The sequence below is a fragment of the Aulonocara sp. 'chitande type north' Nkhata Bay genome, linkage group LG11, assembly GCF_057382095.1.
Source record: "Aulonocara sp. 'chitande type north' Nkhata Bay isolate Kocher_YH1m ecotype deep benthic linkage group LG11, A_spYH_male_GT1.1, whole genome shotgun sequence".
NCBI classification, from domain to species: domain Eukaryota; kingdom Metazoa; phylum Chordata; class Actinopteri; order Cichliformes; family Cichlidae; genus Aulonocara; species Aulonocara sp. 'chitande type north' Nkhata Bay.
The window spans coordinates 27,917,233-27,935,532 of record NC_141354.1 but is presented as its reverse complement, the minus strand read 5'-3'; the positions used below and the strand labels follow the sequence as shown (position 1 = coordinate 27,935,532).

General features: G+C 40.8%; 1 protein-coding gene across 1 annotated transcript; it reads left to right on the top strand.

The window, feature by feature from the left end:
- Positions 1–4,891: 4,891 nt before the first annotated feature.
- Positions 4,892–14,147, top strand: slc50a1 (solute carrier family 50 member 1). Its single transcript, XM_086311723.1, has 6 exons — positions 4,892–5,094; positions 5,395–5,472; positions 5,545–5,668; positions 5,756–5,917; positions 12,743–12,862; positions 12,983–14,147. The coding sequence occupies exons 1-6, from the start codon at positions 5,027–5,029 to the stop codon at positions 13,088–13,090; spliced, it is 660 nt and encodes a 219-aa protein (XP_086167849.1). The 5' UTR covers positions 4,892–5,026; the 3' UTR covers positions 13,091–14,147.
- The last annotated feature ends 4,153 nt before the right edge of the window (positions 14,148–18,300 follow it).

Genomic DNA, 18,300 nt, shown 5'->3' with positions numbered 1-18,300 from the left:
GAAGAAAAAGATCTGTCTGTTTTTTATCATAACTTATTTTGGATCTTGATAACCCACTGAGATCATCGAGATTTGGATGGATGACACAATATTTTGGCAGAGCCATCTATCCTCTGTCCGTCTCCACATTTCCACCCCCATGTCTTTCCCAGCCTCTCGTCTCTGCCCTCTCCTGCTTTCATCTCCTCTGATACAACATACCCGGGCTTAGATTTCAGACTCAAAACCAAACATGGACTAAGAGGGGGACAAAAAAAACACCCAAGAACCCAGAGAGAGGGAGGCCCACAAGCGAACTGACAGCTGGGTGTGAAAGTGTCACTCTCACCTCCTTGCTCATACTCTTTCACTCTTTTTTTGCCCTGTTTTTGCCCTTTCTTTTTCTTCTCTGAACATCGCCTTTTGAGGAAAAGCTGAACATCCGTCCACACAGCTGTATGTTGGAATGAGGAGAAAACAAACCTCAGAGCTGACTGAAAACTGTCAAAACTCACCGTTCCTTGTAAAACCGCACAACATACACACTCAAAATCAGAACATTATACTGAGCTGTTTGCTTTTCCGTGATAACGTCATAGCTTAAATTCAATGCAGATGATCACAGAGTCTCAGGTATCTTGTGCAATGCTGCACCCACAAATGTGTACAGTAGGATAAAGCAGGACATCATTCAACTGTGCCTGATGGGATGGATTAAATATGGTAGTCTCCACCGCTTTGATGTCTCGGTTCAACATTATGTCAGGCATTATGTGAAAAAGTAAATGTATGCTTTATAATACAAAAAATGTTCCTTTAGCTGTGCAAATACCATAAACCAAAAGTGAGCTTTCAGATTAGTTCGAGGACAAGCTTTTACAAACATGGCATAAAACTGTAGAAACATCATTTTAAGGTTTTATTCCAGTGCAGTAAATCTGAGTATCGCAGAAAATTCTACTAAAATACAATACTTGAAGTTTAAAATTGTGATTTACTACATATGACAAGAAGTTTTTGAAATATAAATCATTTGGGCACTTAATTACATTTACATGTACAACTACTCATTAACACATTTAGGCAAGGTGACATGCTAAAGTTCAAACTGAGCATCAGGTCTGAGTATTTCACAAACTGCTGATCTACTGGGATTTTCCCACATAAGGTTCACAGACAAAGGTCCAAAAATTAAAAAAAAAAAAAAAAACCATTGAACAGCAGCACAAGAGGTCAGAGAAGAATGGACAGACAGGAAGGCAACAGTAACACAAATAATCACTTGTTACACCCAATATGCAGAAGAGCATCTCTAATTGCACAACACATCAAGTCTTGAAGCAGATGGGCTACAGCAGCAGAAGACCGCACAGGGTGCCACTCCTGTCAGCTAAGAACAGGAAACTGAGGCTAAACTTTGCACATTCTCACCAGAATAGGATGACAAAAGACTGGAAAAATATTGCCGGGGCCGATGTGTCTCAATTTCTGCTACAACATTTGGGTAGTAGAGTCAGAATGTGGCATAAACAAGACGAAAGCATGGATTAATCCCACCTCGTATCACTGATTCAGGGTGCTGGTGGAGGTGTAATGATGTGAGGGGTATTTCTTGGCATATTTTGGGCTCCCTAGAGCTTTCCAGAGTATCACTGCTGATCACATCCATTCCTTTGGGACCACAGTGTGCCCATCTTCTGATGGCTGCTTCCAGCAGAACAATGCACCATGTTAGAAAGCTGAAATGATCTAACACTGGTTTCTTGACCATGACAGTGAGCTCACTGCATTCAAATGGCCTCCACAGTTAAGCCAATAAACGACCTCTGGGATGTGGTGGAACAGGGCATTCACATCATGGATGTGTTGCCAACAAATATGGAGCATTGTGGGATGCTATCATGCCAAAGTGGAGCAAATTTCCAGGATCTTGTTGAATCTATGCCATGAAGAATTTTGCAGCTCTGAATAGAAAAGAGGCAATTTTTTACCAAAGTGACCAGTGAGTGTATTTTACCATCTTTCTTGTCCAAAACTTTAGCTCTTATTTTATGCTTTATCTAATACAAAAGGTCATTAACTTTCACTTAATAAAGGCAGACACGTAAACAGCTTCACTGGCACAACACTCGAAGGAGTCTGAACAGCTCCGATAAAAAACACTGTCACAAAAAGAAAAGGGATTGCAATTTAATAACAAAAAGATCAACCATAAATCAGAAAAAGAAAATTCTTCTAAATCAATATAGCAATGACCTTCAAGTGAAGAAAAATGTGTGAAAAGACTAAATGTCAAACAGATGCAAAGCTAAAACTAAAAGCTAAAGACTAAAGAAGAAGGGTGAAAATTATACACCAGAGACTGCTGAGAAAGGTCAAGTTTTGAAATGTCTAGAGTGACAAAGCAGCTCGGCTCTGACAGCTGTACACAGGAGGGAGCAGTCAGGTGACGATGGGGGAGTGGGCGAGGCGGGGTGGTTCGGCAAGAAGGGTCAAAGAAAAGTTAATGAGCAAACTTTAGATGATTCGTATTAAATTTACCCCGAGAGACGAACAATAAGTGAAAGTTTTAATGCACAACTTTTAAATATGAATCTTAATTCTTGGATGTAATACCCATGAAATGACACCCAGCACGCTGACTAGTTGAAAAATGATGCATATGAGATAAAATTAATCAAATAACACTGGTGCACCCCAGTGGAGTGCATAATTAATTTTTCAGTTTAAACAGTGAAATCATCTCATTTTGAAAGTATAAAATCCAGCATATTTGCCTGGATCCACACACTGACTGTTCTGTGTGATATCAAGCTACAAGCATGTGATATGGGATTGGAACAATGATGTAATGATGAGACGCTTTTTTTCTCCTCCTTCTTCTTATCATAGGCTAATAGTTGGGTTTTCTTTTTTGACTGTGCTACTGGAATACAGGGTGAAAAACAAATGTGTGATTCACAGAAAGGAGAAACTGGAAAGAAAGACTGATGCATTATGTGAAGCAGTGGAAAAGCTTGCCTTATTTTCCTATTCTGTGCATCAGCCTAGTGTTATACTTCCACAAGGTGAGATATAACAAAAAATGAAAACATCAAATTGCTCCCAGTGTGATCTTTTCATTTGGAGAACCCGTATCTTCAGCGTCCCTTTAATAACTACTGTACGAATGCTTGATGATTTTTCTGGGATGTTGAAAGCTTGTAAAAGTGGGTGCACGATTTGTACTGTTCCAGTTATAATGTTCTGTTTATGGTGTGAAACCTGACATCTAATACAGCTTTTTAAAGAGTCTTGTCATGGTTTCCAGACCCAAAGAGGACAAACATCTAAGATTTCCTAATCTTGAGTTTAATACTGTCTGATAATAATCTTAGTGTCTGTAATAGGCTCAAATATCTTGGACATCTTATTACAGATCAAATGACGGGTATTGATATTGCACAAGAAAAACCCCCACTTATCAAATTTAAGACTTTAATAAACCACAATTATCAGCTGTCGAGACAATTTTCACATTTTAAAGACTTTTTATTTATTTCTTTTTTTGTGCTTATTTTACTTGATCTTTGTTTTTACTTTGTGACTTTGCGGGTCAACATGCTGGAAGCAGCCATCAGAAGATGGGTTCACTGTAGTCATGAAGGGATGGAGATGCTCAGCAATAATACTCACGTAGCTGCGGTGCTTAAACAAAGCTCAGATGTTAGTAAGGGTGTTCTGGCAAAGAAATGTCTCCACACCATTACACCAGCAGCAGCAGCATGAACCAATGATATAAGGCTGGCAGGATCCATGCTTGCAAGCTGTTGACGCCAGATTCTGACCCTATCCTCTGGAAATTGCAGCAGAAATCAAAACTCATCAGAGCAGACAACATTTTCCAATCGTCTGTTGCCCAATTTTGGTGAACCCATGTGAACTGTACTCTCTGTTGTCTGTTCTTAGGTGTGGCACCTGGTGTAGACTTCTGCTGCTGAAGCTTATACGCTTGAAAGTTTGACGTTTGTGTATTTAGAGATTTAGACCTGCTTTTCTGCTCTCCTATCAGCTTCTCCGTAAACCCTACTGATGGTTGTGTGGTCAAATTCTAGCAGATCAGACAAGTCACCTACAAAAGTTTTATGTTCAAAAACTTGAACATCACACTTAAATCATCCGCCCCTCCCATTCTGATGCTCACTTTGAACTTCCGCAGGTCTTGGCCGTGTCTACATGCATACATGCATTCATCCAAAGCCAATTACAGACCCACAGAAGACATCCATCCCATCCATTCGCTTCCGCTTGTCCTTTTCAGGGTCGCGGGGGGCGCTGGAGCCTATCCCAGCTGTCATAGGGCGAGAGGCGGGGTACACCCTGGACAGGTCGCCAGTCTGTCGCAGGGCTAACACACAGGGACAGACAATCATTCGCACTCACATTCATTCGCACATTCACACCTAGTGACAATTTGGATTATCCAATTAACCTATCCCCACAAGCTGCATGTCTTTGGACGGTGGGAGGAAGCCGGAGTACCCGGAGAGAACCCACGCAAACACGGGGAGAACATGCAAACTCCACACAGAAAGACCCCGGCCTGATGGTGGAATTGAACTCAGGACCTTCTTGCTGTGCGGCAACAGTGCTAACCACCGTGCTGCCCCCACAGAAGACATATAAAGTTAAATGCGTGTGTAAAATCGGAGCCTTCCGGGTCGGGAAATACTGAATGTTTTCATGCTCGCTGACTGCTGAAAAGCTTTGAATAAACTGTACGAGTGCCATGAGCTTTCCCACATCCGTGTCCCTCTGGCAGTCACTCGTAAAATTCTTGCAACGTAATTACGTCCAGCGCTACGTTCCTTATCGTTTCAGCACCCTATTGGGCCAGCCCTTTGAGCCTATAGCCAATCAGAGGACAGGAACCAGGAGGGCACTGATTGCAAATACGGAAATACAGTGAGAGCATCCGCGTCGTTATATTTACCTTTCATCTCAGGCAGTTTAAGAGTTTGTGATTAAAAGGAGACTGTGCACAAAGCACGTATTTTTCCCCCGCTCTATGGATTTGTTGTCGCTTCTGTCATGGGCCTGCATCGTGTTCACAGTCGGGATGTTCTCGACTGGACTGTAAGTTTAAATGATCGTTAATTGCATGCATCTATGTTTTATCTTACTTCCTGCTCTAACTTTGTAAGGATGGGAGAAAGTACGAAGAAAGCAAGATCCCACTGAGACAGGATGGAGATTTTCTGAACTGCTTGCACTTGGTAGCATCACAACAACTTTATAGTGAAGGAATGCGAGAAAGTACTAACACTGAACATGGAGTTATTGGTTTAAATTGCTATTAGCATCTCCAGCCTATTCTTTTGTTTTTTATTCTTTCTGTGTGTGTGTATGTGCATGCGTGTGTGTGTGTGTTTCTAGGACCGACCTGAAAAAGATGCGAGAATCCAAAAGTACAGACAATATCCAGTTTCTCCCTTTCCTCACCACGTGCCTCAAGTGAGTTTCTCTTTCCGCTTTTGCATAATTCACTGTGATGCATCATCACTAATGTTCCTGTTGTTTCTATAGTAACCTTGGTTGGATGTATTATGGGATTCTGAAGAGAGATCAGACGATTATCCTGGTCAACATCATTGGTGCTCTTCTCCAGATACTTTACATCATCATGTACTTCCGCTACACGAAGCAGAGGGTCAGCATAGTCAGACCTGTCATAAAGCGCTCTCCTTACTTGCAGCTGGATCTTTAATTTATCTGTCTCTGTATTTGTTGGTTTCAGAGGTTAGTGTCCTCCCAGACCCTTGCAGCAGGGATTGTACTGATCTGCGGTTGGCTCTACTTCACCATGTTTCTTACTGATGGAGACATTCGTCTCAGCCAGCTGGGACTCACCTGCAGCGTGGTCACCGTCAGCATGTACCTGTCACCGCTCACCGACCTGGTACAATTCACACCACAGACAAACACAACATACAGGCAGCGTGTAGAACGTCGCCTGTGTTTGTTTTCTCTCACTGAACTGAATAATATTTCAGAACATGATCTGGAAGTCAGTTACATTTGGATGATAGTACCTAAAAACCCGCCTTAATGAGTTTTATATTGTAAAGGTAAAACTTTTAGTAGTAGAGAGAAAATCCTGCTAACAACAGCAAGGGTGTGGAGGAAGAACTGTCTTTTTAACAGGAAGACATCACACAGCAAGCGAGTCGATTTGCACAATACTGCGAATCGCTTCCTATGTTGATGCAGCTTAAGGGCTCCAGCCCTAATTATAATCTTTATCAAAAAGTGAAGTTTATTTTTATTTTTAGCACATTTAAAAACAACAAAAGTGCTTTACGAATAAAGTAATCAAATTGGATAAAACCGAGTTAATGACACAGTTAAAAAAAGGAAACCCGAATTTAAAAGAAACACATTTAAAAGTACTCAGAACTCATTTTGATTTAAAAGCCAAACAATTTCTTTTTTAAAAAAGGAAAGTTTAATCTTAAAGGTAAAGAGGGTGTCTGTCTCCTCAACCCAAACTGTGAGCTGATTCCACAGAAGAGCATCTTAAAAGCTGAGGAATCTGTCTCCCATTCTACTTTTAAATGCTCCAGGAACCCGGCTGGTTTAGCTCAGTGCATTGAGGCAAGGCGAGGCAAGTTTATTTGTATAGCACAATTCAACAACAAGGTGATCCAAAGTGCTTTACAGAGACATTAGAAACAAAAACAAATAAAAAGCATGATTTAAAATTGATTAAAACAAGCAAACAAACAAACTAACTAATTAACAAACAAACAAACAAACAAAACAGTATATAAAATCAAAAGAGATAAAATCAGAACAGTAGATAAAATCATTAGTTAAAATGTAAGTTTTGAAATTTAAGCTTAAGTGTGGATTTGGTGTTTTATTCAAATGCAGCTGAGAACAGGTAGAGCAGGCAACCCATACGGCTGAGAGCGGTCAGCCTGGGTTCAAGTCCGACCCGCGGCCGCATGTCTCTCCTCTTCTCGCTGTCCTTTCTTCACTGCACTGAAGAAGGCCAAAAAAAGTATTTAAAAAATGCCCCAGGAACCACAAGTAAGCTAGCAGTCTGTGAGGAAGATATGACGAGGCTTGATCATTTAGATGGCATTTTAATTAAACTTTGGATTCAACACGGAGCCGCTGAAAAACATATAACATTTTTCATTTTACTCATAGCAATATTGCAAAGACTAAAGAAAGCAATGTTATTTGTTTAACGTACATGGTATTTGTTTAATGTGCACGGTTGAAGGCAATGTCCTGGTAAGAAATGACTCTAAGATTCCTCACAGTGTTACTACAGGCCAAAGTAAAGCCATCCAGAGCTTAGTGTGAAACCTCAGCGTTTTTCAAATGAAGTAGAATCAGAAAATGACTTGCCAAAAATATTTATAAAAACTAGTGTGCATATGGGGATAATTAATAGCATACCAAACGGATACTATTTTTGTTCAGTTAATGAAGTCAGTTTGCAGTTTGCTGCTTCATTTCCAGTAAATGGTGATGGGCTTAGCTGGTAAATGTTTTTTGGTTTTGTTTTCACTTTTGTTTTGTTTTGGTTTTCCATCCTTTCCAGTTTAGCCTGTCCTATATGTTACTACATAATTCTCATATCCATTAATTAAATTTTTCAGGACATAATAAAAACACTAGATTGGGGGGAAATTAATTTTTGCTAAAAGCCATATGAGAAACTGGGACTGCTGTATAGGGCTGCACCAATAAGCTTATAAAGATATACAATTAGTATTGAGTTCAAATTTTGGACCCCTCAAAAACAGTCCCAGTTTCTGTTGGGAAAATTAATTCCCTTCCTCTGCACTATATAAAGTCAGCCACCGGGGGCAAAAGTCATTTTGTAAAGTAATTGTTTTTAATCTCCCCACAAACTCTGAGGTCCTCGAGGAGCCCAGAAATGGGACTGGCTATGAGTCTTAAAAGATTTACATATGCCGATCTTACACATGCACGGCACCTGTGAGCTTTCTTAGAACTTACCCAAAGGAGATTCTTGTGATAATGCAAAACCCAGCAGAGTCTGATCAGGTGTTAAACAGTATTTAATCTGCCAGGATCAAAGTCCACGTAACATCTGTTTTCACTGATATGAGAGTCAGTGTCATGTGCTCTGCCTTCTGCACACTCTACCCAGGCAGTACCCTAAATCAAACTGAATATTTACAACAGTGAAGAAGTGTCTCTGTGGTGTCATTATTAACACATTTGGCTAACACGTGAAAGAGCTAAGCCATCAAAGCCTCAGTGGGGGCATCAGTAAGACTTGTATTATGATACAGCATAGCAGATTACGATGAACACCTATCTAAAAACTGGTGCCGTGTCTCCTGATGATACACCCAAGGGGCAGCATTTAAAGGCTAAAGAAGGTTAGTCCCAGGATCGAGCCATGTGGTGTGCCACAGCTATTATAATAATTCTCGTTCAGAGCAACAACAATATCTCTATCCAAACTACTGAAGAACATTTGCACATAAGTCCAGACGTTCCTGTGCTACATAGAATAGAATAGAATAGAATAGAATTCAACTTTATTGTCATTGCACATGCACAGGTACAGGGCAACGAAATGCAGTTTGCATCCATCCAGAAGTGCTTTAGTGATATAGATATATTACAATATATATTAGCAATAATATAGATATGTGAGTATATTACAGAAATGGGTCTATTATGGTATGTTATAATGTACACGGTATGAAGTATGTTGTGAATATTCTATAACTATAAGTATGTACAGGCTGTAGTGAGTACAAGCTATGTACAGGATATGAACAGGATATAAATATGAAAAACTATACAGAATATGAAATAAATAACTTTACAGAATCTGGGATATACAGCTATACAGAAATGGGAACTATGCAAGTTGTAAACAGTTGTAGGATTAAAGATTATCGAATGTACAGAATGATTATTTACACAGAGCTATACATTAGTGCAGTTAAGATAAGTGAGGGTGTAGATAGTTTCTACAGAGGCTATATAAAGTGCTAGTGGTTGTGAGTGGTGGTTCAGTCCATGTTATTATTGTGTTTGAGGGTACAGTTGTCCATTGTGGGTGTGTGTATGTTCAGTCCATGAGTTTAACGTGGGTCAGATGTCAGGAGGCAGAGTTCAGGAGTCTGACAGCTGTGGGGAAGAAGCTGTTCCGGTACCTGGTGGTCTTAGTCCGGAGGCTCCTGTGGCGCCTCCCAGAGGGCAGGAGGGTGAAGAGTCCATGTGATGGGTGACTGGGGTCTTTGATGATTTTCCCAGCCCTTTTCAGACACCGCTTCCTGTAGATGTCTTTTATGGCAGGAAGTGGTGCTCCGGCGATGCGCTGGGCAGTTTTCACGACCCTCTGCAACGCCTTCCGGTCCGAGGCAGAGCAGTTCCCGTACCAGACTGTTATACAGTTGGTCAGGATGCTCTCGATGGTGCAGCAATAGAAGTTCACCAGGATGTCTGAGGACAGGTGGTTCTTCCTCAGAGTCCTCAAGAAGAAGAGGCGCTGGTGAGCCTTCTTGACCAGCTTGGAGCAGTTGGTCGTCCAGGTGAGATCCTCGGAGATGTGGACTCCCAGGAACTTGAAGCTGCTCACACGCTCCACAGCCGTCCCCTTAATGTGGATGGGTGGATGTGGGTCAGCATTCCTCCTGTAGTCCACGATGAGCTCCTTGGTCTTCTCGGTGTTAAGCAGCAGGTTGTTTCTGTCGCACCACTCAGCCAGACGATCCACCTCCTCCCTGTAGGCGGCCTCATCGTTGTCACTGATGAGGCCAATCACCGTGGTGTCATCTGCAAACTTAATGATGGTGTTGGAACCATCAGCAGGTCTGCAGTCGTGGGTGAAGAGGGAGTAGAGGAAAGGGCTCATCACACAGCCTTGTGGTACACCGGTGTTCATTGTGATGGTAGATGAGCAGCGGTTATCCAGCCGGACATGTTGGGGGCGGTTGGTCAGGAAGTCCAGTACATGAGAACATCTCAACAATTGGGTGTTACACTAAAAACAGTCATTTGACAGGTGGTTGGATTCAAAAGGACTTTCCTTCAACCAGAGGCATCAGAAAAGTAGATCTTTAATAGCATATATTGTGTGCGCTTTACTGCACACCTCCCCCCTCAACTAAAAGTTAGTAGATGAAAAGTGTCGTAATCAAAGAAGTGTTTGATTGGTCGGTCGACCTCCACAGTGAACTCAGAATGATGACACTCGCTCACACATGGACAGTGTCAGTTTCATGTCTTGTGCCTGCAGTTAATAGATTAGAAATGTCAGGCAGGAAATCTAAAGGGTTGAGAGGGTAAAGAACAGCCCCACGAAGCAAATACTCCTCTACTATGTGCCAACCTCAAACAGCATAGTATACTATTTGAAACTTGAAACTCCACTAGTAGCGGACTCCTTGGTGGTTGTTGCTGCTCATTCAGAATCATTATTGCTTTTTCCATTAACAGGCAGCCCACACAGTGCTTGCCCTTGTACAATTCATATATTATAGGCTTGTTAGTGTGGTCATATTTTTCTGTAATGTAGCACAGCATTAATAGTGTTACATTGTTTCTTATTCTTTGAACTCAAATTATTTGTGAGTCACTTCAAACATTTATCTAAAAGATTCTATTGAACCTAACCTTGCAGCAGCGAGTTAAATAATCAGTTGAACTAATGGCTGCTACTAGGAAGATTTTTGTTTGGGTAAACCTTTTTGCAATATAGACTTACTGGACAATTTATTAGGTACCCCTTGCTACTTTTCCCTTTAGAACTGCCTTAATTCTTCATGGTATAGATTCAACAGGGTGCTGGAAATACTCCTCTGAGATCTTTCTCCATATTGACATGTTAGCATCACACAGTTGCTGCAGATTTGTTGGTTTCACATCTGTGATGTACTATTGGTTTGAGATCTGGTGACTGTGAGTACAGTGAACTCATTGTCATCTTTAAGAAAGCAATTTGAGATGATTTAAACTTTGTGGCATGGGGTGTTATACTGCTGGAAGCAGCCATGGGCACACTGTGATCATAAAGGTGGTCAGCAACAATACTCAGGCAGGCTGTGGCGATTAAATCCTTAATTGATTCCAAGGTGGCCAGAGGGTACAAGAAAGTCCCCTACACTGTTATACCCCCACCAGCTTGAACCTTTGACATAAGGTTCGACATGTTTTACATTTAAAGATATTCTTCTGCGTGCCTTGGTTGTAATGGGTGTTTCCTTCTTATCAGCCCAAATCAGTCTGTCCATTCTCCTGACATCAACAAGGCACTCAGAGAAAATATCCAGTCAGCAGGAATTTTCTTTCTCATACCATTCAAGCCTTAGAGATGGTTGTTTGGGAAAATCCAAGAAGATCAGCAGAGTCTGAAATATTCAGACCACCCTGTCTGGCACCAACAACCATGCCATATTCAAAGTCACTTAAATCACCTTTCTTCCCCACTGTGATGCTCAGTTTGAACTTCAGCAGTCATGTTGATAATGTCTGCGTGGGTAAATACACCGAGTTGCTACGATATGATTGGTTGGTTAGATGTTTGCGTTAATAAGCATTTATATAGATGTATCTAATATAGTGGCAGGTGATTGTGTACATGCATTACAGTTCATAGTACCCTCACTGTATTCATGATAACACTGATTGTGTTTAGTATCTACAATAGGAACCTCATATCTTCTCATTTCCTGAACGTGTTCCTCGTTGAACCCACTGCACCGGCAGCAGCTGCTCACTTTAATTCATCTGCTCACATCATCTCAGTCTGCATGTTCAGCTATGCAGTGAAGGGATAAATCCCCTGTTCTCACTCTTTCCTTTTGTCACTGTATTTGATCTTCTGGTTCCGTCTTCTATCCTGTTCGTCTCCTTCCCTCCATCTGCCTCACAGCACCGAATGACCCCCAGTCAGCTTCCTGCCTTTCTTTCCCTCATCTGTCTTCCTGTTATTCCCAGTTTCTGTCTTGTGTGTTCCCTGGCCCTTTGGTTCCATTATGTTTTCTGCTATATATGCATATATAAAATGATGTAGGCACTGCACAAATTACTTAAAATCCAAAGCTGCCTGCTTAAAGATCATTTTTGTTTTTTTAAATTACAGGTTGGGAATGTGGTGAAATTTCTAAGCCAAAATTGAATTTAAAAAAAACTCCAACAAGCAGCCAGATAATGTATACTTTAAACTAACCCAGAGGACAACTAAATATATTGTCAAAGTAAAACAAAGCTATAAATGTAAATTTACTGCCTAAGCTCTTAATTTAAAACACTCATAGGTTTCCTTTGCCCTGAGTTATCAACACTTTAGTTAAGTTCTCTTTCGGGTTTCGGTACCTTCAAATAAAATGGAGTACAGTGTGTCATCTGACCACTTTAGAAGTACCCAGTGTTTATATCACTTCCAAATGGCCCCTTTTAAAAGCAGCATGAAGAGTCTGCCAGTCATAAAGTGGCGCAAGACACAATAGTTAAAATGTGGGCAAAGCAGTGCACACTTACTCCTTCCGGCATTGGAAGTGTGTGACAATGTAGCTGTGGGAACGTCTATAGAGAGCACTTCTGAAGAGGCATGCTGGTGTGTTGATATTTGAATAGAGTAATTCTCTCTCTCAGGGGTCATCACTGAAGGCACCTTTCATGTAGCAGTTGGTAATTCGATCCCTTGTAAATATTAAAAACTGTAATAATCCAGCTTTGAAGTGTATGTTAATGGCATCCCTCCTCCTCTCTGCCTTTGCAGGTAGAGATCGTGCGTAGTGGTAACGTGCAGTGCTTGTCCTTCCCTCTGACTGTAGCCACCTTCTTCACTTCAACCTCCTGGGTCTTCTACGGCCTTCAGCTGAGCGACTACTATATTGTGGTAAGACATCATGAATACGCACTTGGATACCTGTAAGCTCAGCTGTCAGTGTTGTGTGAGGATTGAAGCGATAACATGTTTTTTTTTTTCTTCTTCTTCCTTGTTTTGCTTGTTTTCCAGGTTCCAAACACACCGGGTATTTTCACTAGCCTCATCAGATTTTATCTATTTTGGAAATTTGCGTCAGTCAATCAAGGTTCGCCTTCCTACAAACCCGTGCACATATGATGTTGACAGTTGAAAAATTCATCTTCACGGATGGACGGTTGGCAACAAAGCTTTAGAGTTACATGTTGGAACAAACTCAGCGAGTGACTCGACGTGTAAAGTGTTTTGTTTACTTTTTGGGGGGGAAGAATAATGTGGACTTTTACTCAGCTGAGAGTAAATTTCACGATGTCTTTAATATGATTCAACTGTTACTGTTCTGCGGATAGTTGTTAGACATGTTACTACGTGTCTCTCTCTGTGTCTCTCTCTGTGTCTCTAAGTGCCTTCTTTTAGGTAATGTTTGCCATTAAAGATTTATGTGAATTTTTAGAGGTTAAAAACGTATATATTGTACAGTGGTTAGCACTGTTGCCTCACAGCAGAGAGGTGCTGGTTTGGATGCACTGGCAAGCTGGGGCCTTTCTTGTGGAGTTGATCTTTGGGTGCTCTGGCCTGTTTCCTTCCACAGTCCAGAGATGCACTCATTTGTTTAACTGGGGATTCTAAATTGGCGATAGGTGTGAATGTTTAGTGGGATTTATACCTCTGATTTAAATCTACTCCATAACGTCATAATCACAAATTCTTCTTAAACCCTGCACCCTAACCAATGTGCACCTCCCTAGAAATGTAATGTAAAATGTGATGCCAATTATTGAACCAACTGGAAGAGAATGGATAAGCTCAAAACTAAAAGTTTACTGCCAACTAGTGTCTTGGAGGTGAAATTGCAGACTTCTGCGGGCACACTACACAGAAGTACGAATGCTAACAGCAGCGTTAGCCAATTGCTTAGGCTATGCTGTTTTATGTTTTAGACTCTGAAGTATAAATTAAGCTTTTTCCCTGCGATAGACTGGCGACCTCTTCAGGGTGTACCTCATCTCTCACATATGACAGTCTCCAGCTTCCCTGAAAGCCTGAATGGATATATAACAGCACATGCAGTTTGTTACAGTTATATTTAAAAAAAGGGAAAATATTGTAAAGGAAGAAATTTATGTCCATTTTCTGCTGGACAAACAATGTGTTTTATCATTAAATAATGAAAGGTGCCATATCAATAAAAATTTTTTACCGTAACTGTCACTGTCTGGTGTTTTTTCTCCTTGCTGAGGCTGTACTTGACCCTTTGAAGTAGAGGAATTTGTGCTTTAGTTTGGAGGTTTTGTTTTGGGTTCAGTAACGAGCTTTCATGCATGTGACGAGGTAAGTGTGTATGATTGGAGTGGCAGTGCAGGAGAGACAAAAGCCTGTTTGATGGTGCAGCAGTGCGAATGAGCTTGTTTGTGTGAGCCTGTTGATTTAGTGAGGGCAGCGGTGGGAAAGGCTATGGCAGAGATTCTCATCCTCAGTGTGTGTGTATGTGTGTGTGTGCATGAATGCTACTTGGACCGCTCTTCCTGAGCTCAAAGAGCTTGCCCCTGACAGAGAACACACATGCACAACAACAAGACAGTATTGTGTTGGAAGCTGAGTGTTATGTAGAGGCAAAGAGAAGACTGGAGGTGGGAGATAAATGAGATATACTTGAAAGAAACGTGGGGGAAATATAAGCAGCAGGTGAAAAAGCAACAAGAAAGGATGTATAAATGAGATGGAGGTAGTAAAGCGTGGGAAAAGAATAAAGGAATTTCACGGATAAATTTAGGTTTGGCTTCTAATAGGTTGTAATTATGTAGCACAGTTCTTTAAGTATTGTTTGCTAGTATTTCATGGAGAGACACAATAAGGACATGTGCATAGAGTGTCTTTACCCCTCCATCAGAGCTCTGATTTCCTTTTTTTAAGTCCAGTTTTGACCTTTATGAATCAATTTGGTCTTTGTATCGTATTGTCTGTCGGATCTCTATCTAGGAATTCAGTTTTTCTTGTTTTCGTTTCCCTAATGCAATCGATACACAACTAAAGATAACAGCACACATTCTCAGACAGTCTCTCCAAAACATTCATGGTGCTGTTATTGATTGTACATGCAAAAGGTGGCAGAATTAGTTTTGTAGAGAATAAGAAAACAGGTTGAAGGTGAAGTTAATAACCTCCCTATTTTCTCACATCTGTACATTTGGCTAAATGCTCAGTAATGTGACTGTTGCAGAAATGACCTGATACATAACGCCCCCTCACTGCTGTGGGACCACTCGCTAAGAAGCTCTTAAATAAATGCTTTATCACGATAAGTAATTTAACCTGTGGTCAGGAACAATTACGTAAATAAAGTAAATACAATTTTATTCAAGATAAAAATAATATTCCAGTGCTTTACAATGAAATGCTAAAATAAAGACAGAAAAAAAGTCTCCTTTCATCCTCAGCCTTGTATTTTGCACAGCCAGCAGGTCCTGATCACATGACCTCAGGGATCTGCTTTGAATGCATTGATGTAAAAGTTCACTGATGTAAACTGATGCTTGTCCATGCTTAGCTCTAGAAGTCAAAAGTGAATCTGGAACCAGGATCTCACAACAGTGTGATTCGAGTGTTCATTACTTTAGGCACAAATCTCTTTAGGAGACAAAAACATTTGACTTATTTGTTTTTATTTATATTAAAATAGCATAATAATCTATGCAAGATTTGTAACTTAGAAACATCTTAGGCCTTTAAAGAAACACATAACGTTCACGTAAACGAGAACGAACATCTTGTAGATTTGGTGGAACTATGCTTTTTTTTTTTTTTTCATTTCATTGCAGTCCACTAAACTTTAAAAAAGTCTTCTTCAATATGTAGCAATTCCATGAATGTCAATACATGTTAAAATATACAACTTTACAGTATTAAAAAAGTCCTTGTTAGATTTTCTCTCACTTTATAACAGCTCTGAGGTGGTGTAACCACATCAAGTGTGCTAGGCCCCACTATCACTAACTATATTTCTTCATCCTGTCTGTGCTGTTCTTGCCTTTAACAGTCTAAAAACAGTTTGAGCGTCAGGTATGCTGAGTAGAATTTTACATTAGCTGTACATTAAACCCGTAATGTTTTAATGACCAAGCTTAGTGGCATTTGTAGCAGCAGCCTAAACGCCAATAATGAGCCCCTAAAATATGAATGTGAATTAATAAATATACATCTACTGGTTGACGACACGTTGACTCTGTCTGTCTTCTGTGTAGGCAATCAAACAACGAACACTTAAAGCTCAACAAATCTTAAAGTCACTCAAATTCATCTTATGCTGTGAAACCTTTCAGATCTACAGTGGTTTCCAGTCCTGTCCAAGGTGGACAAAGAAAACCTTCAACATGCAGAAGGTATATAAAACAGTTTGTGTGTCCAAAACATGCCAAAGGATAAACCAAGTTCATCCACTGGCAATCTTGAGTGTATGATGATGTATAATTGATCTGTTTAAAGCAATCCATTCGTTGCCATCCCTAAAGTCAAGCTGTTAGAGCTTTTTACTTGTGTGGTAAATTATAAAAACATTATTTTAAAGGAAACCTGTGACAGGATACTGCAGACGAGTGACTCAGAGTTGAACAATAAGTCGGAGTTTTGTGAGTAGAAATTAGTCATGAAGGTTGAAAGGGAAAAAGGAGTATCTTGAGAAACAGTAAATGATGAGTCGTGGAGAAGACAAGGCAATACTGGAAGCTGGAATCATGCTTCTGTATAAAACAGATAGACATCAATAAGACGAAGAAAACAATGGTTGGAGTCAGACTGGCCAGACACACCCCTAATTAGAAACCGTGGCTGTGTTGTGAAGGGACAACGTGTTAAGTGCGAGGCAGGAAATCAAAACACAGACCTCACGCTGATGAGTACACGTCTTTGGTCGGCAGCCAAGTAGTAAAATGAGCTCTATCTTGTGTACATGAGCGCGTTTGTGTGTGTGGTGTAGTAGAGTTGATGAGGAGGGGGTGAGGAGCTGAACAATGAGTACGACTCACAAACAGGATCCCTCTGTTTCCTGTCACAGAGACTGTCTCCTTAAACAACACACACTCTTGTACTTTTGCCCATGTCCTTTTAAACATAGGCGTATACGCATTGTATATACAGCAACTACAGCATGTTGTGTCTTACACAGACACTCCCACAGCCTCTCCTTCGCAAACACCATGTGTGCATTCAGATGTCTATTTTTGTCGTTACGGGCAAATTTTGATCCGTGGGTTTTGTTTCCCCCGTAATTACACACAACAAAGTCTTTGCTAACATGCAGTCAGCAACCAAACAGTGTGCACACTCAGCATATAAACACACACACACACAAGGCATACACACAGCACACTGGGAGGTAGTCAGCAGCTTGTGCACTTTCTGCCATCAGTAAAAGCACACCTGTCCCAGCTGCTGTTTTGAAGGGAAGAAGAGGGAAAAAGGAATGTGCTTCTCTCAGTTTTCCTGTGAGCCCCTCACCCTTCCCAACCATCTCTGTTATCCTCCTCCCTTTACTTGTTTATCCAATTATTCTCATGGTCAGCTGCTGTTCTTCCTTTTCTTCTCAATGCTGGCATCTTTTTTTTCTGTCCTCATCTTCATTGTGTGTTTTCCTCTGTCTTTTGCCTCATTGTTTTTCTTACTCACATCTTTGCATTCTTTTGCAGTTTCCCTCCTGCTTTGCATTACACGCCTCGAAATTGTCTCCGTGGCCCCGTGCTCAGATCATCTGCAGTGAAAGTCAGTTCCATGAATCTGACAGTCAAAGATTTATATAGGTTATATAAGCAGAGCAGAAAGGATAAGACTACAAAGAAAAAAAGATGCTGTTGCATTTTCATGCAACAGATCTCATTGACTGGCAGAAGACAACTATAAAATTCACCCGGTTACCAATTATACTGAAACTGTCAGTTACAGTGTTTTTATTGGTGTGCGTGTATATGCCTGCTTTTCCCTTTCTGTACAGTTGTTGGTATAGGTATTTATGATGAGCCATGTGCAGCAAGTGGTTTTCTGTTCCTAATTTTACCAGCGTCTCCACCTTGACTTTATAATCAGCGTTTTCTCCTCAGAGCCTGGAGGCTGCACAGCTGAAGAACCTAAAATGCCCACATTGTAGGTTGCACACAGAGACCACCTTCCTCCTTCTCTCTCTTTATCTCACACACACACACACACACACACACACACACACACACACACACACACACACACACACACACACACACACACACACACACATGCACACACAGACTAACATGCCAAATGTGACTCCTAAGCTCTTTCACTGTTTCCAGCAGCTGCTGAAAGACATTTGCTCTGTACCTTGAAGA